Source organism: Trachurus japonicus, chromosome 17 (genome assembly GCF_045865225.1).
Source record: "Trachurus japonicus isolate A0001 chromosome 17, Traja_1.0".
NCBI lineage: Eukaryota > Metazoa > Chordata > Actinopteri > Carangiformes > Carangidae > Trachurus > Trachurus japonicus.
In genome coordinates, this window is record NC_140923.1 from 4463058 (window position 1) to 4489556 (window position 26499).

The window sequence follows — 26499 nt, forward strand, 5'->3', positions numbered from 1 at the left end:
TAGTAATATTAATAATAATGACACAGTGAGGGCGGCACGGTGGTGCAGTGGTTAGCACTGTCGCCTCACAGCAAGAGGGTTCTGGGTTCGAACCCGCCGGCCGGCTGGGGCCCTTCTGTGTGGAGTTTGCATGTTCTCCCCGTGCATGCATGGGTTCTCTCCGGGTACTCCGGCTTCCTCCCACAGACCAAAGACATGCAGGTTAGGTTAATTGGTGACTCTAAATTGCCCATAGGTGTGAATGAGAGTGTGAATGGTTGTCTGTCTATATATGTGTCGGCCCTGCGATAGACTGGCGACCTGTCCAGGGTGTACCCCGCCTCTCGCCCGAAGTCAGCTGAGATAGGCTCCAGCTCACCCGTGACCCTAGTGCAGGATAAGCGGTATAGAAAATGAATGAATGAATGACACAGTGAAGTGAAGTTTCATCATCACACCTGCTGAAAACATCTGTATTAACATCTGGAAGCAGCAGCAGCAGCAGTGAGATATCCGAGATATCAGATATCCACAACTACATTCTTCCTATTGGACAGATGACGTCACTTTAACCATTCATGTGTATGGGGTTTGTCATTACAGATATCTACAATTCAGTTGCAGATATCCACTATGTGAATTACAGATATTTGTAACTGAATTACGACTAAGTACTAATTCCAGTTTGAGATATCTACAATTTGATTCTGACTAGTCATAATTCCAGCTCAAGAAATCTTTAATTCACCTCAATTACAGATATCTACATGTCCCTTTTCAGATATCTTAAATTAAGTTTTGACTAGGAGAAATGACGTTGAAGATATCTGTAACTGGAATTAGTACTAGTGGTAATTCAGTTACAGATATCTGTAATTCACATAGTGGATATCTGCAACTGAATTGTAGATATCTGTAATGACAAACCCCATACACATGAATGGTTAAAGTGACGTCATTTGTCCTATAGGAAGAACGTAGTTGTGGATCTGAAATGTTCTTTTTGACTAGAGGCAAAACTGAATTACAGATATCTTGAATAAAAAATCCAACTATTCAAAATGTAATTACGACCAGTCAGAAAGACGTTGTTGATATCTACAATGTTAATCCCGGAGAGTCAAACTTAGCTTTTAAATGTTAAATCGGCTTGCCATAGTTTTACCGAGTCAAAAAGAACATTTCCGATCCACAACTACATTCTTCCTAGGACAAATGACGTCACTTGTCACTTACACTCATGTGTATGGGGTTTGTCATTACAGATATCTACAGTTCAGTTGCAGATATCCACTATGTGAATTACAGATATCTGTACCTGAATTACAACTAGTACTAATTCCAGTTTGAGATATCTACAATGTGATTCTGACTAGTCATAATTCCAGTTCAAGATATCTTTAATTCACCTCAATTACAGATATCTACATGTCTCTTTTCAGATATCTGTAATTAAGTTTTGACTAGTCAAAATGACGTTGTAGATATCTCAAACTGGAATTAGTACTAGTCGTAATTCAGTTACAGATATCTGTAATTCACATAGCGGATAATCTGAAATGTTCTTTTTGATTCGGCAAAACTGAATTACAGATATCTTGAATAAAAAATCCAACTATTCAAAATGTAATTACGACGAGTCAGAAAGACGTTGTTGATATCTACAATGTTAATCCCGGAGAGTCAAACTTAGCTTTTAAATGTTAAATCGGAGTCAAAAAGAACTTTTCAGATATCCGCAACTACGCTCTTCCTATTGGACAAATTACGTCACTGTAACCATTCATGTGTATGGGGTTTGCCATTACAGATATCTACAATTCAGCTGCAGATATCCACTATGTGAATTACAGATATCTGTAACTGAATTACCACTAGTACTAATTCCAGTTACAGATATCTACAACTTCATTTCGCCTAGTCAAAACTTAAAGATATCCGAAAAGGGACATGTAGATATCTTTAATTGAGGTGAATTAAGGATTTCTTGAACTGGAATTACGACTAGTCAGAATCAAATTGTAGATATCTCAAACTGGAATTACTACTAGTCGTAATTCAATTACAGATATCCATATTTCACATAGTGGATATCTGCAACTGAATTGTAGATATCTGTAATGACAAACCCCATACACATGAATGGTTAAAGTGACGTCATTTGTCCTAGGAAGAACGTAGTTGTGGATCTGAAATGTTCTTTTTGACTAGAGGCAAAACTGAATTACAGATATCTGCAACACACATCCAGTCTGGCTTTTAAATGTTAAAATGGCTTGCCATGTTGCTAAGTAACCTGTCCATCCCATCGTCAGCGCCGGTGGTGAAGATCAAGCAGAGCCTGACGAAGCTGAAGCAGGAGATCGTGCAGATGGACGTGCGCGTGGGCGTGGTGCAGCACACGCTGCTGCAGGCCAAGCTCAAGGAGAAGAGCAACATGACGCGGGACATGCACGCCACCAACATCCCAGAGCACGCCGCCGCCGCCGCCGCCATGACGACCAGCGCCATGACGACCGCCGCCAGCAACAGGCCCTTCACCTAGAGTCACCTAGAGTCACACGAGCACTAATAAAACCTTTTCTATAGTTTGATCACAGCACTAAACTCCTTATGTCCTTATTTATTCTGTCGTTAAATAAACTTTTATACCAACTCATCATCAGCTGCTCTGTGTTTATTAAAGGGATAGTTCACCCAAAACTACAAACATGCTACAAACAAGCTTGAAAAATAGACTTATTTACGAGCAGCATTTGGATGTTTTTTGGTGTGTCTTTTTATTACGAAGACAGTTGGTATCCATTTGCAACCGTTATATGGACATGCACTGCTACGCCGAGACCCCCTGTAACTCAGAGAAGCCACGGAGGACTCTGAAACTTGAGTAGATAATGAGTGAAATTTCAATCTTGGGTGAACTATCCCTTTAAAGTCCCAGTATTGACTTTTTATTAGCAAAAATCAAATATTTCTTTCATAAATACGTATTTCACTGAAGTGGAATCACAGCTGCATCCAAAGTAAAGCTTTCTGGTTCCTTAGAATGAGTTGTTACAAGTCGTTACAAATACAGAAGTGGGCGACGCACCGAACCGAGGCGGCCATGTTGCATCGTGACCGTAGGTAACCACGGAAACTGAGCGGAGCTGTGGGCTCGGCCTGTTAAAACTGTCACCACTGTGTAGTGTGAGGAAGGACGGAGGCACTGGTGTTGCATTCAGGTGCAGTCAGGCAGACGGCCGTCGGCAAACCAACCGGATGTCATTTTACTCCACCAGAGAAAGACGGTAAAACAACACCACATCACCATGACAACATGTTGTCACATGGCCTGTATTGTTTTGCCTCGTGCTGGCGGACTGCTTGTTTACATAGACACTTGTTTATCCTGTTACATGCAGCATCTGTTGTCTGTCTGACGTCTGCCCGATTTCACGTGAATGCAACATCAAGAATACGTTCAGATATGCAACCGCACCGCTAGATGGGGGGAATTCCTACACAATGTACCTTTAAAATAACCTTTTATACCAACTCATCCTCATCATCAGCTGCTGTGTTCACTGACGATCACAGAGGTTCAGTCCGACGCCGCCAGGTGGCGCCAGCAGGTCAGTCTGACCTCACAACACAAAGTCAGACCTGAGTCATCAGAGACGGGAACTCCCCGTGAAAACCACCAGCTACTGTTTAACTTTAACTTTCACTGATGGGACTTTTAGTTTCAGTTTAATTAAAGAGAAACAAGCCGACACAGGAAGTCCAGGTGTTCACCCTTCAAAATAAACATCGGATTGACACTATTGATAAAGGTGAGTTTGGATCAGTTAAAAATGTCTCAAGGATCAAAGATTAAATCTGAATGTTGAGTATTTTCTTAAATATTTTTGAATCTCAGGTTTATATTTAGGTATTACTTAGTAATTCAACTCATTTGTAAAATATTGGAACTCATTTTTGCTTTAAAACTGCTTTGTAGTAGAATATGCAGGGCTTTTTTTATTTACTTTTTTTTTAAATGAGTGAACAGAAAATGTGGCAAAAATAATCTGATGCTTCAGCCTACACCTTTTCGGTCAAAGTGCATTGTATTGTTTTGTTTTGTATCTATACTTTTATATTTTTGTATTTAACTTGTTTTTACAAGACCGAAATAAACACACTAAACTAAAAAAAATAAATCACAATAAGCCATGTAGCTATAGACACAGGTGTGTTATACAAAATAAAATACTGACAAATTCTTGATTTATATTTAAAATATTCATCTTGATTAATTTTTATGTAGCCTATGTGTTTTGTTTCAAATATAGCCTATTGTTGCTAAAAAAAAAAAAAAAAAAAAACGATCAAAAGCTGTTTTATTTTGAAATCTGTGACCGGAACCAGTGTTATGCCTCTCGTGTGTTTTACTTTGACAGTCCCGCGGTATATCCGGTGTGTGGGCGAGGTTCAGTGACAGCTGCGGAGCTCCGAGCTGCTTCCGTTTGTTTTTATTCACGGGGAGGAAAAGAAAGAAGAAGGAGAAGAAAAAGAAAAAGAAAAGGATTAAAAACAAACTGCAGAGAAAAGGAGGAAAAAGAAAAGAAAGAAGAGTTTGTTGGAGTTTTATTCTTTAAACTTTACGGAGGAAACAGCGGTGAGTGCAGCTCAGCTCAGTTATTTCTTTGTTGCTGGTTTTGTCCTGTGAACTCGACTGGAAATAGAAAGAAAAAGCAGTTTAAACAATAATAATAATCTTTATTTATGTTTGATTTATTCAGATTTCTCAACTTAAATCCATTGCATCTTTTAAAAAAGAAAGACGATCAGTGTGCGAAATACCCATCAATATTCGGGGGGGTCCCTAACTCGCGATTGTTGCGCAATACCGTTTTTTTCTTCTTTTTATAAAGTAGGACTGTAACATTACAATAAGCCAAGAAAATTAGCCTATAGTCTAAAAAGGAGAGGCAAAGTTGTGTATTACAATGCAGAAAGTAATTGATAATAAATAGACGATAATTCAATAAATAAAAGACAATAACTGGCACCACACTGGCGCACTTGAACAATGAATAAATGCCAGGTATAGGAGACTGGCGCGATCAGGGCAATGCAGAAACGAATAGACAATAAATAAAATACAATAATTAAAATGAATGAAAGACACCAAACTCGTGCACTCAAATAACAACCAACTGTATAAATCTGGAGATCAGAGACTGGCGTGCAATTATGTGCACGAGATCCTCAGCCTGCAACTATGACCGATCATGTAACCTTATCCAGTGGCGGCCTTAGACATCTGGGGGCCCGTTTCAATATTTCATATGAGGCCCTACCCTGTTAAACATAACATTATTTGCCAGCTATGTGCCCATGTGTCGCTGATGCTTTAAACCCTAAGGACGCAGTAAACGCACTATCCATGCATCCGCACAACACATTAAGTGTTAAAATCACTATCAGGGCAAGAAACCAGGACTTAGCCGAAAAAACGAGGACTGAAGTTGGTTTTCATCAAAAAGCAAAATCATTATGTAGCTACATTTTCAGACAAACTACAGGCTTTAACAATATTCTGAATTTAAATTGGCAACAAAAGTAATGAGAGCAAAGTGCTCCGCGTTATTTCAGCACCACGGACAAGGAAAGGACGAGACATGCGGACAGACAGACGTCTACAGGTGCTGCGGTGCTGGAGCAGCAGACAGACAGCTGTCTCCTCCATTATTACAATCTGTAAATAAGCTGCCAATAATATCACATTTTAGTTGTGCTCTCGCTGTGTTTTATTTCTCTGTTAAGTTAGGACGTACTCATAGATCGCCTGTTTGGAGGCATTTTAACCCGAGGAAAAAAAGGAAAGAGGAGGAAAGTGATTGACAGACGTCAATCATCAGGTTACGCAACTGGGCGCACGTCAGGAGGAAAGCAGGAAAAACAAACACTAAGAGAAAAGGAATAATACTGGGAGAAGGAAAACGAGGGTCTATTGATAGTTTGCGGGCCCTTTTCAAAGGTAATAGCCTACGTTGTTATTGATATTTCCTGCCGTATTATTAATTAGGAGCGATTAGTAGGCTACAGTCGCGGTGTGGCATGATGCGCGCATCAGTGGTTGTAGAGTGGATCAGGGGTCGAGTGTGTGACCGCACGGTGGACAGAGCTGTTTGTGTGTGTGTGTGTATGTTAAGGTGAAACCTATGAATTATTGTACTGTCTTTGACTTGGTGGCTGGCAGCTGGGGGCCCCCCTGGTGGCTGGGGCCCGTTTCAATTGAAACGGTTGAAACATACAGTAGGTAAGGCCGCCTATGACCTTATCTAACCATCCATCTAGCAAATACGTTTAAACACAGCATTGAACACATCCACAAATCACATTCGTATAACGGGCCATCATAAAAATTGAAAAAGCACAGACAAATAGCTCACAACAGGCACCTGGCCAAACAACACCACTGGGGGTTCAGGCCATAGTATGCTGAAGCAGGCTAGCCTCTTACCTCAAGTTATTTTCCTGCCTTAATGTCAAGCCAAGGGTTGCGGTATTTCCATTACCCCACCTGCTTAGGTGTAAAAAAAAAAAAAAGAAAGAAAAAAAAGCGGCCAATCACCAGTGCTAGCAGCAGGGGCTGCGGCTACGTCTTCAGAGCACTCGGCCTCAACTTCACTTTCTTCGGCAGAGGGTGGAGAGGAACGGGATCCTCTGTTCTGATAGCGAGTGGGCTCGACTCCTGCGCTGGGCTGGCGCACATGGCTAATTTGCATAATGCGCAGGTGACACGGTTCAGCTTAATGTTAAACGAATAAATGTTTTGAATTATGAATACTGGACATGGTGATCTTAAACACATTTAATTGACCACAATAAAATTATTATATTATTTATTTTTTGACAAGATTGAGACCCCCCTCAGATTTTGCTTTTGAGTCTTTCAGGGGGTCTCAAGGGGTTAATCGGGGGGGTCCGACCCCCCCAAACCCCCCCGTATTTCGCACTATGAAGACGATGCATTCAGGCTATTCTTTTCCCCCCGGTTACAGTCTGAACTTTATGTTTTTCTTTCTATAACATTGTGATTATCAGCGGGGTAAATTCCTCACATGCCTCCATCATGTTATAGTGGAAACATCACAGAGTGTTGCAGCTAAAAATAGAGAGAAGCTCTGACCGGAAACACCAGATAATGAGACTTAAAGTGTCCAGATTAGAGAAAACAGCAGGAAATAATCTCCTATATATTTATTATAACTGATAATAATAATAAAAAATTTAAAAAATAAACTATAGGAAGAAGCAGAAGTACAGGAGTGAGTCTGTGTGACAGAATTATACACATTACATAAGTAGGAATATGATTTTATAATAGTAATAATTATAATAATAACACAGTGAAGTGAAGTTTCATCATCACACCTGCTGAAAACATCTGTCAACATCTGGATGCAGCAGCAGCAGCAGTAGTAGTAGTAATAGGGAGATGGAGATGGTTTGGTCCATCTCTGTTTCCTGCGACGCGTTTTCCTCCAACATCAGCAGCTCCAACACTCTGCTGCTGCTGCTGCTGCTGCAAGGCATGCTGGGAAATCTGGGAAGGGTCCAACAGGGGGACATAAGGGGGGAAATAGAGGAGATAAATAAATAAATGGATAAATAATCCACCAGACAGAACCTCAGTGACGTGTTTCTGTGTTTCTGTGCAATGAAAATGTTCCTAGGATCAATTTAAATGTGATAATAATAGGCTAATAATCATAATACTGATTTAAATTAGTATTATTATGATAAGATATTAATAAAGTTAATTCAAACAGGAGGAAAACTGAGCTGAAAACTGTGATTGATTATTTCCATCATCAATTAGGCTAATCTGCCTTTACTGATAGGCGATCGTTTATTTTATCTGCTACATGTTAAAATGTCTTTTATCTGATCAATAAAAGGTTCAAAATTATAAGTTTTAATTCTCAGTTGAACCATCAAATGTAAATTCTGATGAATTATTGAGTTTATTAGTTATTTAAATATATGTTCATTGATTGTCTATCAGTGAACAGCCTCCACTCTGGTTCTTTGTGTCACATGTTTCTGTGTCTCAGTTTATTTTTACAGTTTCTGTCCCGAGCAGAGGAAAGGAGGAACTAATGTTAAGGCTTTTATTCTGAAAGTCTGTTCAGGCTTTTATTCTGAAAGTCTGTTTTTATCCTGTATCAGATGTGTTTAACATGAGACAGTAAAGTTCAGTAACGTGTCTCCAGGGAGATGAAGCATCAGACTGAAATAGAAACAGATCAGCTGACCTCTGATCAGTTTGTGATGCATCACAGTCACACTCGTCGTGCTGCGTTCACTGTCACACGACTTCTGTGTTTCTCAAGCTCCGAAATCTGAGCGTTGGTGAAACTGAGACCGATGACACAGACAGACGCCTCAGTCAGTGTGGATCTTTGGGTCAGTCGATAAAGGAAAAATAAAACTAAACCTTTAAAGGGACAGTTCAACATTTATTAGTCAGATCCTCCTCTCACCATAATCCCTGTAGTGCCCTTCTTGTACCAATAAGATGGGCACGGTGGCTGGTCTTCGGTGTTCGGACGCGTGCGTGTGCGGTAAAGCAATGAGTGCCCAAAACGAGGTTACACTAGTAAAAACAACATTTATTACCTCTTTCGTAGTGGCAGTCAGGACACAAAACGACACATCAAACACGGTCAAAAACTGTGTGCCTTGGACCAGCAACACCTGGCACTGATTGCCCTGGGTTTAAATCACCCCCGTGACCCGGAAGTGGGTGACGCCACTTCCGGTGTCAATGGAGGTTACCACAATAAACCCGCCACATAAAGAACAACAAAATAAAGGCTAAAATGGCTCCTACAATCCCTATAGTCATAGCCTCAGAGCTACGCTACGGAGGCTCATGGGATTTCTTGGTTTCCCTCATCAAACTCATCAAATACACAATCCAACAACTCCACAACGCTCTGGTGGACAAGTTGTGAGCTGCACATTCACCACGCTATGAGATAATAACTAGGGCTGTCAGAGTTAACGCGTTAATCGCGATGAGATTAATTAAAAAAATTAACGCGATTAAATTTTTTAATCGCGGTTAATCGCGGCCCATTTTGTCCTCTGTCTGCTGGACTGGAGGACTGGAGTGTGGGACCTCCAGTCCAGTAGGTGGCGGTAAGGCACCTTCCAGTTGGTTGCTACACAAATATACACAGTCTAACATATATCCACAGCTCTATCCATTGATTTTTTGACGGCTTTGTTGTCAACAAATGCACATGGCCAGGCAGAGGCGTAGCAAAGTAAAGGGCAATTTCCACTGGATGCAATTCGTTTCAATTCTGTGTGAGTTTCATGCATCATGTGTTATGATTAGGTAGGCCTGCTAGGTCTGGTCTAAAAGTTGTTCGTCTAGAGATTATAACACTTTGGAGGGTTGAAAGTCCAAAGCGCCATATATAATATTTTTAATAGAGATTAATCGCGAGTTAACTATGGAAAAAATGCGATTAATCGCGATTAAAAAAATTAATCGTTTGACAGCCCTAATAATAACACAACGTTACCAGACAGAGTTGTTTTAGAGGGAAATACAGAGACTGATGATGAAAAACTGTCCCTGAAGGCAACGCGCATCAGCGGTTTTGCATGAATTTCCCTCTAAAACAACTCTGTCTGGTAACGTTGTGTTATTATCTCATAGCGTGGTGAATGTGCAGGTCACAACTTGTCCACCAGAGCGTTGTGGAGTTGTTGGATTGTGTATTTGATGAGTTTGATGAGGGACCGTTGTGTTCACTGAGCAGCTCACGGCTCTGCCCCGCCGATCTCAAAACAACTTGCACCGATAATTAAAGGCAACGAACCTACTGCTATGACTATAGGGATTATATGGTGAGAGGAGGATCTGACTAAATGTTGAACTGTCCCTTTAAGAGTCGATGCTTCCTCACACTGTTGTGTTTCAAAAACCACCAGACATTTACAGTTGGAGACGAGAGACCCCCTCCTCCCCCCTCTCCCTCTGTGACTGTAACACAACAGAGCGTCTGTTTGTCTCTGACCCACTTCATCCTCCACTTCATTCAGAGAGAGAGAGAGAGAGAGAGAGAGAGAGAGAGAGAGAGAGAGAGAGAGAAACAAACTTCTCTGAAACAATGAGACACGTTGAGATGGAAATGTGTTTTATTGTGAAATTGTTTGGTTTTGTTTTGTTGTTAAGAACCAGATGTTTCAACATCAGCTTCACCCAGACTTTATGGAGTCTGTGTTGATCAGAGAGCAGGGACTCAGGGTCTGGTCTAAATGCTGGAAACAGGTCTAGATAAAGGGATCGGTCTAAATGCTGGGTCTGGATTATATATATATTAGGGCTGGGAGAAAAAATCGATTCACATAAATATTGCAACATCTTTTTTGACGATTTTTAAATCGATTTATTTTTTTTTGAATTTTTTTAAATATTGTGCAATGTGCATTTGTTCGCCTTTTTTACATACAGAGAGTCCAGGTTTTGAAAAGGGTTTAAGTTCACTTTATAATGGAGTATGGTGCAGATAAATGTTAAAAATGCTAAAGACTAAAAATTGAGAGAATCTGCAATATCGTAGAATCGCAATTTAAATCGAATCGCCATCCAAAAAATCGTAGAAGAATCGAATCGGGAGAAAAGCGTATCGTCCCAGCCCTAGTGACGGTAGGAAACCACGGAAACTCAGCGGAGACACCGGAGCTGTCGGCTCAGGTCGAGGTGGCGTCTGTGAAAAGTCACCGTGGTAACGCAGTGAGGAGGAATGGAGCGTTACACTGATGCTGCATTCACCTGCAGTCGGGCAGGCGGCCGTCGCCAACAAACCAGATGTCGTTTTAGTCACAGAAGTCCAGAGAAAGTCGGTAAAACAATACGACATCGCCATGACAACATATTGTCACGTGTATTGTTTTGCCTCGTGCTGACGGACCACTTGTTTACATAGAGGCTTGTTTATGCCGTTACAATTTCACGTGAATGCAGCATGAAAAATACGATTGAGTTGCTTGAGATATACAACCACAACGCTAGATGGGAGGAATTCCTACACAATGTACCTTTAAACCAGTCTAAATACAGGGAGTGATCCAAACTAAGGGGCCAGTCAACTCAGGGTCTGGTCTAAATACTGGGACAGGACTAAAAACAGGGACCAGTCTAAATTCAGAAAACAGTTGACCAATTTTCCAGTCGTGGAAAACACATGGAAAATGAGAAAATTATATTTATCACAACATCAGCTCCCAGAGCTCAGTGTGACTTGTTCAGACCCTGCTGAGGATTTCTTTTCAAAATAAGAGACTAGAGAGAAAACTGTGGACTTTGTGTTGCTGAGTGTTTCCAGTGTTGGAGCTGTCGTCTCCTCTGCTGAGGGACAGACACAAAAACACAAAACAACATGTTTTTATGTCGTTCGTTGATACATTTTGTTCTAACTTCTAAGCAGGTCGGAGATTATTTCATAGATGAGTTAAAGAGCCACAGACTGAACATCTTTAAAGGTACATTGTGTAAGAATTCCTCCCATCTAGCGTTGTGGTTGTATATCTCAAGCAACTCACTCGTATTTTTCATGCTGCATTCACCTGAAATTGGGCAGACAGCAGACGGACGACAGCCGCTGCACGTAACGGCATAAAGAAGGCTCTATGTAAACAAGTGGTCCATCAGTTTCCGTGGTTTCCTACCGTCACGCTGCCACTGAACGTAAAAACATGGAGACACCACATGGCAGCAGCACCGAGCTTACCCGCTCCATGGAGATATGAATGATATGAACGGCTCATTCAGAGCTGAAAGGAACACTTCACTTTGTTGATGGGGGGGATTACTGGTTAATGCAAAACAGACTTTTGAACCAAATAATATATTTTCATGAATAGATAACAGGAGAAGTTACACAATGTCCCTTTAATTCAGACTTCTGAGGCTGAGAGAGGAAGAAACATGAAGCTGAAGCGGCTGAAACGAACCAGTCTGTCTGTCTGTCAGGAAGCTGATTGGCCCGTGTGTGTGTGTGTGTGTGTGTGTGTGTGTGTGTGTGTGTGTGTGTGTGAGTGTGTGAATGTAAACATGCAGCAGTGATGTGAACTCGTCCTGTCAGAGTCTCTGGGAGAGTTTCTCTCTCTCTGTGGCAGACGAGGGGTTAACAGGAAACATGAGCTCAGTCTGTGTTTTTTCTTTGTGATGTTTTTTCTCAGGCTGCTGCAGCTCGCCCCAGAGCAGGATGTGAGACAGAGAGTTAACGACAGAGAAGCAACAGGACGATCGAACCGAGCAGCAGCAGCAGCGACAAGTTCGCAGGTAAGAAACCAGACACACACACACGCTCTTATTTTGAAGGATTAGATTCAGATCAGTCTGATTGGTCACTTCACTTAGTCTGTAACTGCAGGGAAACTTTTATCTCCTTAACACTTGAGACCGTCAGTCACACTCTGTTCTCTGTAGCGTCATTACATCACACACACACACACACACACACACACACACACACACACACACACACACACACACACACACACACACACACACACACACACTCACTACAGCAGCAAATGTGGATTAATCCGCAGCTGAAAATAGTTCCTACAGTCTAACTAAGTCTGTAGGAACGAGATTAAACTGGTTTTATATCCAAGCAGAACAACACACAGACACAAATAGATCAAACAATACTAAAACTTTAATGATAAACACAAACCAACTGAATATTTTAGTTTATTATATAGTTTACATTATGATAATAACTATTAAAGACGTCGACTGTGTTTTATAGATTTACTTTTCCAGCTGTAACTTGATTCAGTTCAACATATTTTCATCTTTTCTTTGTTTCTTTTCTTATTCTTCTGTTGTAACTTATGTTTTATAAAGTTTATTATATTTAAACAGTCTTTCCTTTTTTTTTTTCTTACTCACCTTTTTAAAGTGATAGTTCAACATTTTGGCAAATTGGCCCATTGCCATAATCCCTATAGTCATAGCAGTAGGTTTCAGGGACAGTTTTGCATCATTTCGCATGAATGGCTGCTATGACTATAGGGATTATGGCAATGGGCCAATTTGCCAAAAATGTTGAACTATCCCTTTAAGAGACTAAATGTCAAACATTTTGAGTTCAGTTTTAACCTTTAAAAACGTTGCTTTGGTTTTTAGACAATTAACGTTTTTGTAATTTTTTGTTACACTAATCAAGTAACTGTGTGTGTGTGTGTTTGTTGTCTTTCTCAGGTCACAGAAGAAACTGTAAACAAACATGGCGTTGTTCTTCTCTGGAGCCGTTACCAGTACGTATCGACATCTGTACACACACACACACACACACACACACACACACACACTCCTTACCCATAATCCCACAGTTTTATAACTTTTATTGTTACTTTTATTGATCTTTATCGTCTTTTCACTTTTTCTTTGGCGTCTAATTATTACTGTAACTCTGATTGTTGTAAACTTTGACCTTAAGTTCATTATTATTATCATCAGAAATAAAGTTGATTATTATTATTATCAGAAATAAAGTAGTAGTAGAATAGAAAAACAATTCATTGTGTCATAATGTCTAGAAACACAAACAGCCTAGAAATAAATAACAGTGGAGAAAAATTCTGGCCTTTCCCAAAACATTTAAAGTATGAAAATCATGTGTAATGTTTTACCTTTATGGAAAACGTGACATTACTATGAAACTGACCGTTATTTCATTATTTCTTCTTCACATTACTACACAACCAGTCGTTATTTCTCGACATTATCACATAATTAGCGGCCTGTAAATTAAAGTGTTACCAAATTTTTCTGTTTTTGAGACGGAGAAATGTCCCGATCTGTACCTGAACGCCTCGCAGACACTGTGTGACTGTGTGAAGTTAAATTAAATACGTCAGTTTGCTGAGTTTCAGTGTGGAACTACTTTACGCGGCGTATTGATACACATGTGTCACTGTAGTTAGTTTCAGTCCAGTTCAGTTTATAGGATGAGGTCACACACACACACACACACACACACACACACACACACACACACACACTCCTTACCCATAATCCCACAGTTTTATAACTTTTATTGTTGCTTTTATTGATCTTTATCGTCTTTCACTCTTTCTTTGGCGTCTAATTATTACTGTAACTCTGATTGTTGTAAACTTTTACCTTAAGTTGATTATTATTATCATCAGAAATAAAGTTTATTATTATTATTATTAATACAAAGACTTTGACAGTAAAATCTGACACGTTAGTGAAACAGTGTCTTATTGTTGAGACAGGAAACTCTCCTCCTCCTCCTCCTCCATGTCGGCTCTGCTCAGGTTTATCTCCTCGGTGCTGATAACGATAACCAGGGCCGTTGCTAGGAATTCTGGGCCCCCTTAAAGAATACTTAAGTGGGGCCCTCCCCCTAACTTTTCCTTCTTTTTTTTTCTTAGACTACGTATGTATTATCGTTTTTTATTTAGCCTTCTTTGTTTTGATGCTAATGCAGCATTACACTGCAAAAACTCAAGTATCTTAGCAAGAATATTTGTCTTATTTCTAGTCAAAATGTAATTTCTAGTCAAAACAAATCTCATTCTACTTAAAATAAGACACATCATATTAAAAGTAGCTTGTTTTTAGACACTTTTTACTCCTTTCAAGCAGATTTTCACATGGAATAAGTAGAAAAAATCTGATAGTGGAGCAAGTTTTTCTTCCTAATTACAAGCACAAAAAACTTCCTTTCACTGGCAGATTTTTCTATTTATTGTGAATTTAAGTGAAAATTATCTAAAAACAAGTTAATTTTTAGGTGATGAGTCTTATTTTAAGTGGAGAGAGATTAGTTTTGACTAGAAATGAGACACTTGGACAAGAAATAAGACAAATATTCTTGGAAAGATGTTGAGTTTTTACAGTGTACTATGAGTATTAGTCAGGGTCTTACGCAGAATAAATCAGTCATACAAAGATCAGACTACTGGGGTTTTTTATGGGCCCCACTGGGCGCTGGGCCCCTAGAGTTATCATCACCTTTCTCCCCTAGACAACGGCCCTGACGATAACGTCTGTATTTAGAAACAGCGTCGTGTCATGTGACCTCAGTCTGTCACCTGATTGGTTCTCTCTCTCTCTCTCTCTCTCTGTCGTTCAGGTTCGCCCATCAAGCGGCGGCTGCGGAGGAACCACGACTGTCACAGGTACGAAGCTGCAATTAACAACTCCTCTCCTGGCTTTTATTTTGAAGGGCTCTGAGCCTCTCTTCTGATTGGCCGACTGACTTTCTAATAAAAAAAATTAGAGCAGATTTCAAAGTAAAACACTCAGAGAAACCAAATCCTGCTTGGTTGTTGTTGAGGGGGCGGGGCTTATGCTGCGTTCAAGACAACTCGGAAGTCGGGAAAAAAACGAGCTCCGAGTTGTAAAAAAATGAATTGAACGGCCCTCGTCTTAAACGGTTAGAACGTTGTTGTTTTTTTTTTTTGATTTTTTTAAATATTGTGCAATGTGCATTTGTTAGCCTTTTTTACATACAGAGAGTACAGGTTTTGTAAAGGGTTTAAGTTCACTTTATAATGGAGTATGTTAATTTATAGGCTCCTACAGTATTTGTGTGCAGATAAATGTTAAAAATGCTAAAGACTAAAAATCGAGAGAATCGGCAGATTTAGAATCGCAATTTAAATAGAATCGCCATCCAAAAAATCGTAGAAGAATCGAATCGGGAGAAAAGCGTATTGTCCCAGTCCTAGTATTTATTCAGTTTGGGGGAATCACGGTGTCTAGAAAGCATCAGTGGCTCAGCTGACAGGGACAGCTAACGGTAGCTAAGCTAACAGCAGTAGCTAAGCTAACGGTAGCTAAGCTAACGGCGGTAGCTAAGCTAACACCAGGACGTCAGCTGTTAAAACCCTCCCGTTGTCGGACACGACATGAAACTACTCCAGTTAGCTCAGTCATGTTGGAACTCAGATATCCGCTGGAGAAAATATTTTTTCATGGAGCGTTTATTGAGTCACTGAGTTATTAAAGTTAAACAGGTAGCTAACCGTTAGCCCAGCTAATCTATGATAACCATGACTAATTACAAAAACGTGCACAAATAGTAATGTTTGTCCAATCATTTGTTTTATAAACTTTACAAACATCAGATTAGTCTAAACAGTGATATAGTGACATGAAAAATTAGATATATATAGTGAAACTCTCGTCCGTCACTATTGTTCGAATGCTGGTTTTCTACCCGGAAGTAGATACGTATATAATATATAACGTTATATGTGCACTCATCTGCAGCGTCTCCTCTCCTCCAAAATAAACATCATTTACTGCTGCATTTATTTTCCGTATTCAGCGATGAGCCACAATAATACGTCAAACTTCCTTCAGGTATCCATGTTTTCTGTCTGTTTCGTTGTGACATCACAAAGTAACAGGAAGTGCTTCCTCTCCTCCCCCCTCAGCTTGGACCGCTCCCTCCTCTCCCCCGACTCCTCCTACGTCTGCTACTCGTCGGCGAGCGGCGGCGCCCCCTGCTGCTGCCGCCGCTCCCCGCGCCTCCTCACCAACGGTTACTACGACGTCACCGACGACAGCTTCTCCCTGGACGACGACGGCAACGTGTCGCTGACGCCGTGTAAGACCAACGTGTCCTACAAGGAAAACCTGGTCAGGTGAGAGGAGCACATGGTGCACACAGCTAATCAGTATTATTATTATATTATATTATTATTATATATTATATTATATTATATTGTATTGTATTGCATTGTATTTAATGAAATTTAATGAAAAAAACATCTGATACAGGATATAGATCCTCTACATCAGACTCAAGATAATAACAACATACAGAATTTAAACACAAATATACCAACCCATACATAATATCACTTAAATACATATAACAGAATAATCAAAAAAACATCTCCCACATTACCTCAAAGAAAAACTACAAAAAAAAAGAAAAACTACAAAAAAAAGAAACATTTAAATTATATTATATTATTATAGTTGTGGTTTTTAGTTGTTCCGCCTTTTGTCCCGCTCTCAGGAACTCGTTATCTCTGTAGCACCTTGACAGAACTTCTTCAAATTTGGAGCGAACATTAATTAGGATTGTAGAAGGTCAAAGGTCAAAGGTCACAGAGGCCCAGAAAAATAGGATTTTGACCATTTGAATAGGAGGGAAACTTCAAACATGACAGCTTCAGTGGCTCTAGAGCAGGCGTCTCTAACCTTTTTTCCTCTACTCAACATTAAAGGGATAGTAGCATTTTTTTTAAAGTGGGGTTGTATGATCTACAAAGAGCCCCTAAGTACTTTAATTGCAGTAGAAGACTCTCTGCACTCCTCCCGTTAGCAACGCCAGCCCATAATAGCCCTGCCCAGAGATTTACAACATACATTGTTGTGAATGGACTCAAAGAAACGGCCTATTTTCACGGCCTAACTGTGTTTTTCCTGCACTTTGAGGGGCTGGAAAAAATTATATTATAGCGAACAATGGAACTGTGTAATTTTTTTCAGGTAAAACCTCTTTTAGGCCGTGAAAATAGGCCGTTTCTTTGGGTCCATTCACAACACTGTATGTTGTAAATCTCTGGGCAGGGCTATTATGGGCTGGCGTTGCTAACGGGAGGAGTGCAGAGAGTCTTCTACTGCAATTAAAGTACTTAGGGGCTATTTGGAGATCATACAACCCCACTTTAAAAAAATGCTACTATCCCTTTAATTCTTTACATTCATAAAACAAAACTGTTTCCTTCATGAAAATAGTCTGTTTTCATCCTCTGTCATCCTGACAGCTGAAATCGTTACTGTCAGTTCTTGTTCCTCCTCTATTAGAGGCTGAAAATCACAGGGCACGTCTGTTCTGATGATACAAGTTAGAGGTAAAGAGGTGAAATGTGGGTTTCTCTTCTGAGTTACGTGGGAAACAGCTGGACAGGGGACCAGGATTTGACACAACACCGACAAAACGCTGAGAGCATGTCGCTGTAGGAGAAACAGGTCCGTGCAGCTGATTGGTCGATTGACATGCGGTGCACCGGCTGCCTCCAAAAAAGTTTAGATTTTTGCATGCATGTGTCTACACGTTACATCTGAACGGCCCCGTGCACACACACGCTTCGACCGAGGCGACGCCATAGGCTGAAACATCCTGGATGTAAAGATGAAGGTTTGACGAGTCACCAATCAGGTTTTCAAGTTAATGTATTATTCATTAACCCTTTGGCGAGCGACATGTTGGAGACTGTCTGTTTCTAGATGTTCTGTTTCTTCAACTGAAACTGGAAAAATTGTTGGTAACCCTTTAATTTACAGGCCGTTAATTACATGATAATGTCACGAAATAGAATAGAAATAACAATTCATTGTGTCATAATGTCTAGAAACACAAACAGCCTAGAAAAATAACAGTGGAGAAAAAATCTGGCCTTTTCCAAAACATTTAAAAGGTGAAAATCATGTGTAATGTTTTACCTTTATGGAAAACATGACATTACTATGAAACTGACCGTTATTTCTGGGCTATTTCTTCACATTACTACGCAACTAATTGTTATTTCTTGGCTATTTTTCTCGACATTATCACAGAAGTGGCCTGTAAATTAAAGGGTCACCGAATTTTTTATTTTTGAGACGGAGAAACGTCCCGATCTGTACCTGAACGCCTCGCAGACGCTGTGTGACTGTGTGAAGTTAAATGAAATACATCAGTTTGCTGAGTTTCAGTGTGGAACTACTTTCAGCGGCGTATTGATACGCATGTGTCACTGTAGTTAGTTTCAGTCCAGTTCAGTTTATAGGATGAGGTCACACAGAGAAAACACACACACACACACACACACACACACGCACACACACACACACACACAGAGAAAACACACACACACACACACACACACACTCCCTCGTCAAACACACTCTTTACAGCTGTGAGGTCATCCTCAGCAGCCAATCACATCGCGCCGTTCAACCGGTTTTAAAAGCTGTAAATTCCTCCGGTCTGACATCTGCTGCCTTCAGGAGCCAGGCGGCGATGTCATCTGCCACGGTTGCTAGGAGACGGGCGTGTTGTCATGGTTGTTGTTGTTGAAACCGTCGGGTCGTCGACACGAGAACGAGCTCCTCTGTTCTGTTGCGTAACGCAGCGACTCCTCGTCAACGCCGCCGCACGTGAAGCGAACGCAGCGTCCTCGTGTCTCGTGACCAACAGCTGCAGCTGGAAACAAACATCTGGAAACACTCACTGGGAGGACACACACACACACACACACACACACACACACACCCACAGATCAGTGTATTGATCAGTCAGTTATTGGGAAAACTGACTAGATGCCGCCTTCACTGCAAAAACTCAAAATCTTTCCAAGAATATTTGTCTTATTTCTTGTCAAAATGTCTCATTTCTAGTCAAAACTAATCTCTTTCCACTTAAAATAAGACTCATCACCTAAAAATTAACTCGTTTTTAGATCGTTTCAAACTAATTTTCACTTGAAATAAGTAGAAAAATCTGCCAGTGAAAGCAAGTTTTTTTGTGCTTGTAATAAGAAAGAAAAACTTTTCTATTTATTTCAAGTGAAAATCTGCTTGAAAGAAGTAAAAAGTGTCTAAAAACAAGCTGCTTTTGAATGTGATAAGTGATTTGTTTTGACTAGAAATTACATTTTTGACACGAAATAAGACAAATATTCTTGGTAAGATTTTGAGTTTTTGCAGTGTTCTGCTTCTCAGCGTACGTCAACACGGCGGCCATCTTGGTCAGGGGTTTCTGACCATAGACATATAAACGTCTGACCAGCAGTCAGACCCGGTCAGACCCTTGTAGAACACATTTCAGTGTATTTATGCTTGTGGGTGTGTGTCTGAGTATGAAAGTCGGAGTTTCGAAGACGATCACATACCGTCGTAGTTCCGACCATAAACAGCGATTCGGCGGCGTTATTCTCATGACTCGCCGCGAAACCGAAAGTAAGGAAACGCTGGTCGGCTCGCCCAGCATTTCCACCACCACTAATAATAACAAAATAACGATAGAGACAAAATAATATATTTATCTAAAATGGACCATTAACAAGTGTGGGTAACGTAGATTCATCCACTTTAATATGAGACTTTTTTATTGTCATGGAATTTTTCGTTCTGCCGATGGAGAAACTCCTCGTTGTCCCTTAAATGCATAAAAAAAAATTATGAAAATGTTTGTTGTTGTTTTATCATAAATATATGTCTGACATTTATAATAAACCAAACGGCTTGAAAATCGGTTGAATATTCAGTGAGTTATGGTGATTTTAAATCGTTGATAGACCATTAAACACGGCTTCCCCCTGACCAAGATGGCCGCCGCGTTGACGCATCGTTCCAATGGACAGCAGCGTCACAGGCGACATCTATGTGTATATATCTATGCGTGAATTGAAGCAGGTAGAAATGTAAATAAAGTTTTGTTTGTAAAATCTCAAATCTCTGCTTCTCCTTCTTCTCCTCTCAGGGTTTTCCGGCGCCGGCGGCGGCCTCGCAGCTCATTGGCTCGGCTCTTCAGTGATGTCACAGAGACCTGCCAGTCCTGGTTGGACGAGAAAGTCTTCGGAGGCGTCTTCAGGACCGGACCGCACCACGACTGGGACCAGGACCTGAACCAAGACCAGGACCTGGATCTAAACCTGAACCTGGATCTGGACCGGGACCGGGACTTGAACCTGGACCGTGACGGAGCGTTTGAGCGGGCGCCGGTTTGGGGGCGGAGCCTGTCACGGCTGGAGGAGTCGTCGTGGTCGGGCATGTGCAGCTCGGAGGAGGACGGACGCAGCTTCACGTACGGTGGGTGGAACATCTGGACGGTGGAACATCTGGACTAGAGCTGCAGCAAGCAATCCATTAATCCAACAATAATCAATTATTAAAGGAATAGTTCACCAAAAAATGAAATTCATTCAGTCATTAGTGACTCCCCCTCATGCTGATGAATACTCCAGAGTAGTTTTTTATTCCTCAAAGGTCATCTGGAGACCCGGGAGGCCGGTTCCTAGTCCAACCAAAACTTTATATGAGAGTAATAGGGCCCGACACAAAAACGTCCATAAAACTACACAACAACCATTTAATATTCCTCCACACTGCTCGTCCACTGCAATCCAAGTGTCCTGAAGGGAGATAGTCCAGAGTTTACTGGAAACTACCTCATTTAGGACATTTTTACAGCCTAAACAGTCCTGGATTGAATTTTCCTCGCGTTCACAATGAGGTAGTTTCCACTAAACTCTGGACTATCTCCCTTCAGGACACTTGGATTGCAGTGGACGAGCAGTGTGGAGGAATATTAAATGGTTGTTGTGTAGTTTTATGGACGTTTTTGTGTCGGGTGCTATTGACTCTCATATAATATAAAGTTTTGGTTGGACTAGGAACCGGCCTCCCGGGTCTCCAGATGACCTTTGAGGAATAAAAAACTACTCCAGAGTATTCATCAGCATGAGGTGGAGTCACTAATGACTAATGAATTTTATTTTTTGGTGAATTATTCCTTTAAATTAATTGTCCAAATTCCAAAAAGATTTCAGCTTCTTAGATGTGAATATTTCTGGTTTCTTTGTTCCTTTATGACAATAAACTGAGTCTCTCTTTGGCTTGTGGACAAAACAAGACATTTGAGGAAACACTGATTGACGTTTTTCAACATTTTTTAACATTTTGTTGACCAAACTACCAATTGATTAATCGTTTAAATAATGAATAATGACAATAGCCCTACTCTGATGACAAGCGGTTCGTCCTCTCGTGTCTTCCAGACCCGACCGAGGCTCCGCCCCCTCCGGACAAAGAGGCCCCGCCCCCTCAGAAGCTGCTGGTCCAGGAGGAGATCTGCTCTGAGATCTGCCAGTCGAAGCAGCGGTTCACCCAGTCGCTGGGCGGCCTCTCCGAAGTCCCGCCCCCTTCGCCCTTCTACACCAACACCTGCTGTTGCCAGGCAACGGCCGAGCACACAGGTGAGCTCCGTCTTCATCATCATCTTCATCATCATCAGTGTCGTTAATGAACCAGACTGACCCGTGTGTTTGTGTTTCAGGGTTGACGATGAAGGCCTTCCTCCTCCTCATCTTCACCATCTTCATCCTCACAGCTCTTTACTCCGGGTAAAACTTCCTCTTCTTTTTCTACTTCTGTGGTTATTTTGAAGTGTTGATCCATGAGAAGATCTAAAAACCATCTCAGTGGCTGTATTCGAAACCGCATACTATACTGCTAGTACGTACTGATTTGGCCAAAATGTAGTATGTAGTATGCGAACAAAAGCAAAATCTGCAGTATTGCGAAAAATTCCCAGATGTCGTACTGATTCGGAAAATATCTCCAGTATCTGACCAGTCTACATTGCGTACTGTATCCCACAATGCAATGCGCCCCCGACGTCTAACTGTAACCAAAGACGGTAGTGTAGCCGTGTACCGTAACTATAGTTTAATAAAATAAAACTTAATGCAGACTGATTGGTTCATTGTAAAACATGTATTTATTGATGTGAATGTGGTGATTCTGTATGTAGGCTCCAGAGCCCCGAGGCAGCGCTGCTCTTCTGTCCAATACACACAGGAAGCTTCACTTTTCATTCAAACAAACGAATGCTACGGCCACAATTGTTAGATTTCATCAATGAGATCAACATTTATCTCCTAAAAATAATTTAACCAGCAGGTGGTAAACCTCTAAAAACCTGCGGGTAAGTTAATTAGTGATCGTTTTCTCCCCCGGGATGATGACGGAGGTTGGCCGGCCGAGCAGCTCTGCAGACCGGCTGCTGTCTCTGTGATGTCCCGGTCGCTGCGGAGCTTCACTTCTCTGAAAAACATCGGAGCAAACTTCTAAACAGCCGTCATTTGGATAAACTGGCCGTATATTTGGGATCTAAACAGTTACTTTCTCACATGAAAAAATATTAAAACTTAATAAAGTTACATAATAACAGGCTACAGTGGGAAATAAAACAGCTTTTTGCCTGTTTTACAGCTACCGTTGCCGCAAAATGCATTCTGAGTCAGTTGTTAGATGTTGTTAGATGTTGTTAGATGTTGTTAGATGTTGTTTAGATGTTATTAGATGTTGTTATCTTGGTCCTGGTGGTTGAAGCTGCTCCTCTGTCTCTGCAGGTGTCTGTGGTGGAGCTCCACGGTGACGGCCGCCGTCTTCATCACCACCTCCAGCTTCATGTGTAAGTCACAGAAACATTCACATCCATGACGTCACGACAACGTTTTGATTAAAAACGTGAGAACTTCGCATCATTAAACCTTTAAAGACCCCCTCCCATGAAAATCGTGTTTTTTCCTGTGGCATTTTTCTTGTGTTAGAGGACATATCAGCAGAAAAGGAAGTGCAAAATTTCATTTCTGAGTTTTTCTGCCTTCAAACTGCTGTGAACCAACGGCAGACGCAAACTGGCAGTTTCAGGGAGACTGGGGTTGACGTGTCACAGCTCCAGGGGAGGGCACTATACTATACTACTACTACTACTACTACTACTACTACTATACTATACTAGACTAGTGCTACAAGCTCCCGCCCGCTCTGCATCTGGCTCAGAGGTGAAAGGCTTGACAGCTCAGTGTAGCTGTTAAGGTACAACAGGTATAGCTCACCTGGTAGAGCAGCTTGCACCGTGAGCAAGGACTATGTTCCAGTCTGGGATCGAATCACAGTGTGGAGTTTTACGTTAAACGCTCTGAATCTGTAATTGTACAATGTCCAGCTGTCAGCGAGCGAGGGGGTGGCTGGGCGGGTGCAGAGCAGAACAGTCTCCGCCCCCCCTCCAGAGGCGCATTGCTAATGAGCTGCTGGTGCTGTGCAGAAGGAGAGCCCTGGGAAATGGCACAGGCTTTGTGATTTTGGCTAAAAATTTCATAATCACAATTTAAAGACCACAGAGAATGTTTTAGAATAACCAGAAATGGTCGCGGGAGGGAGGGAGGGAGGGAGGGAGGGAGGGAGGGGGACTTTAAGGACAAAGACTTCAACTGGTTTTGTCTCTTTTCAGTTGTGACAAAGTCGGGGCCGATGGGCGAGTGGAGACGAGCGAAGACGGAGGTGAGTTCAACATCAGACCATTAAAGCTCCATCTTCTTCATCTTCTGTGTTTTATTTTGAAATGTTGATCCATGAAAAAGATCTAAAAAAAACATCATGGAGCTTTAAAACAAACGTCTACCTTTATTTTGAAGGAGCTTTGACACAAACATCTACCTTTATTCTGAAGGAGTTTTAACACAAACATCTACCTTTATTTTGAAGGAGCTTTAACACAAACATCTACCTTTATTCTGAAGGAGCTTTAACACAAACATCTACCTTTATTCTGAAGGAGCTTTAACACAAACATCTACCTTTATTCTGAAGGAGCTTTAACACAAACATCTACCTTTATTTTGAAGGAGCTTTAACACAAACATCTACCTTTATTCTGAAGGAGCTTTAACACAAACATCTACCTTTATTCTGAAGGAGCTTTAACACAAACATCTACCTTTATTTTGAAGGAGCATTAACACAAACATCTACCTTTATTTTGAAAGAGCTTTAATACAAACATCTACCTTTATTTTGAAGGAGTTTAATACAAACATCTACCTTTATTTTGAAGGGGCTTTAATACAAACATCTACCTTTATTCTGAAGGAGCTTTAACACAAACATCTACCTTTATTCTGAAGGAGCTTTAATACAAACATCTACCTTTATTTTGAAGGCGCTTTAATACAAACATCTACCTTTATTTTGAAGGAGCATTAACACAAACATCTACCTTTATTTTGAAGGAGTTTAATACAAACATCTACCTTTATTTTGAAGGCGCTTTAATACAAACATCTACCTTTATTCTGAAGGAGCTTTAATACAAACATCTACCTTTATTTTGAAGGAGCTTTAATACAAACATCCACCTTTATTTTGAAGGAGCTTTAATACAAACATCCACCTTTATTTTGAAGGAGCTTTAACACAAACATCCACCTTTATTTTGAAGGAGCTTTAACACAAACATCTACCTTTATTCTGAAGGAGCTTTAACACAAACATCTACCTTTATACTGTATGGAGTTTCTAATGATTCTGTTTTTTCAGGACATCACATCAAGGAACGAGTAGAAGTAGTTGAAGAATAAGAAGAAAAGAAAGGAGAAGATGAAGAAAAGGAAGAAGAAAAAGAAGAGGGAGAATACGATGAGTGACATCATCAGGCGGCCGCAGCAGAACGGCATGATGGGAACTTAGATTTAACTTTTCACCAACACGTTTGCATGTGAGTTTCACCTAAAGGACCAAGTCGCTCTGAGCAGCAGCTGGAAAACTTCAACTGAAGCCGAATGTGAAGCTTCGTCGTGTTTGATTCTCTGACGTGAAATTAAACACATTTTTAATAATAATAATAATATTAATAATATTAATAACAAATCTAAAAGGAAAGAGAATCTGCAGCCAAACGAACAAACTTTAATAAGCTGTTAAAACTGAGCAGATGTTCCAGATGTTTCTACAAGGAAGAAAAAAGTTGAAGTTTCTCATGTTGGTCTCTGCTGAAGATGCTGAAGGAACTCGTTGTCATGGTGACACAATTACTGTAGTGGGATGGGATGAATCATTTCTACATCAGAGACACAAAACTTCATGTTGTTAATCTGATGTGTGTTTTTTATCTGTGGTTGTTGGTGGTCGTTGAACTTTTCCTCTTCTTTGGCGTCTTTGAGTCGTCCACGGTGACGAGAACTGATCCAGGTCCAGCAGCAAAAAAAAAACAAAAAAACTACAGTGAGCGTCACTGTGAAGCCTTGTTTTAAATTTAAATTTAAAAGACCGATGTGACTTTATCTACGAAGAAGAAAAAAAACAAAAAATGCACAAAACTGGTGAAGTTGACGTTGATCGACCTGGAAGTTCGTCACTTCCAGCTGTTTTGTCCTGAGGGAAAAATAACAAGGACTCAATAAAAAACAGATTAAATCATGTTGATGAGTTAAAGCTGCACCAGACTGAGCTAAAACTGATCAAACTAACCGTCTTTAAAGGGACATTGTGTAGTAATTCCTCCCATCTAGCGTAAGTTGTATCCACCACTTTCAGGAGAACGACGCTGGGTGTCGCCATGACGCTCCATTCCTTACATTTTAGATTAGCTGGGCTAACCGTTAGCTGTTAGCCGTTAGCAGTGTCAATAAACAATAACTCAATAAATGGCCCATGAAAAAAATATTTTCTCCAGCGGATATCCTAGTTACAACATGATTGAACTAACTGGAGTAGTTTCATGTCATGTCCCACAACGGGAGGGTTTTAACAGCTGATGTCCTGGTGTTAGCTTGCTGCTGCTGTTAGCTGTCAGCAGCAGCAAAGCTAACAACTACGACAACCATGACTAATTACAAAAACGTGCACACAGAAATAGTAAAGTTTGTTCAATAATTAGTTTTATAGACTTAACAAACATCAGATTTAGTCAA

At 40.7% G+C, this 26499-nt stretch overlaps 2 protein-coding genes across 2 annotated transcripts in view; both read left to right on the forward strand.

Annotated features, from left to right (window-relative positions):
* The window catches only part of ift57 (intraflagellar transport 57 homolog (Chlamydomonas)), a 15532-nt gene extending 12993 nt beyond the window's left edge, over positions 1–2539 (forward strand). The window contains exon 11 of the mRNA XM_085805336.1: positions 2295–2539. Coding sequence (XP_085661462.1) covers positions 2295–2524 — 230 coding nt within the window. The 3' untranslated portion in view covers positions 2525–2539. The remainder of the gene's footprint in view (positions 1–2294) is intronic.
* Positions 2540–4351: 1812 nt separating this feature from the next.
* On the forward strand, positions 4352–26014 carry tmem71 (transmembrane protein 71). Its single transcript, XM_085805350.1, has 11 exons — positions 4352–4621; positions 12217–12319; positions 13250–13305; positions 15153–15198; positions 16462–16671; positions 20505–20833; positions 21802–21999; positions 22080–22146; positions 23158–23219; positions 24042–24091; positions 25127–26014. The coding sequence occupies exons 3-11, from the start codon at positions 13275–13277 to the stop codon at positions 25148–25150; spliced, it is 1017 nt and encodes a 338-aa protein (XP_085661476.1). The 5' UTR covers positions 4352–4621; positions 12217–12319; positions 13250–13274; the 3' UTR covers positions 25151–26014.
* Positions 26015–26499: the final 485 nt, after the last annotated feature.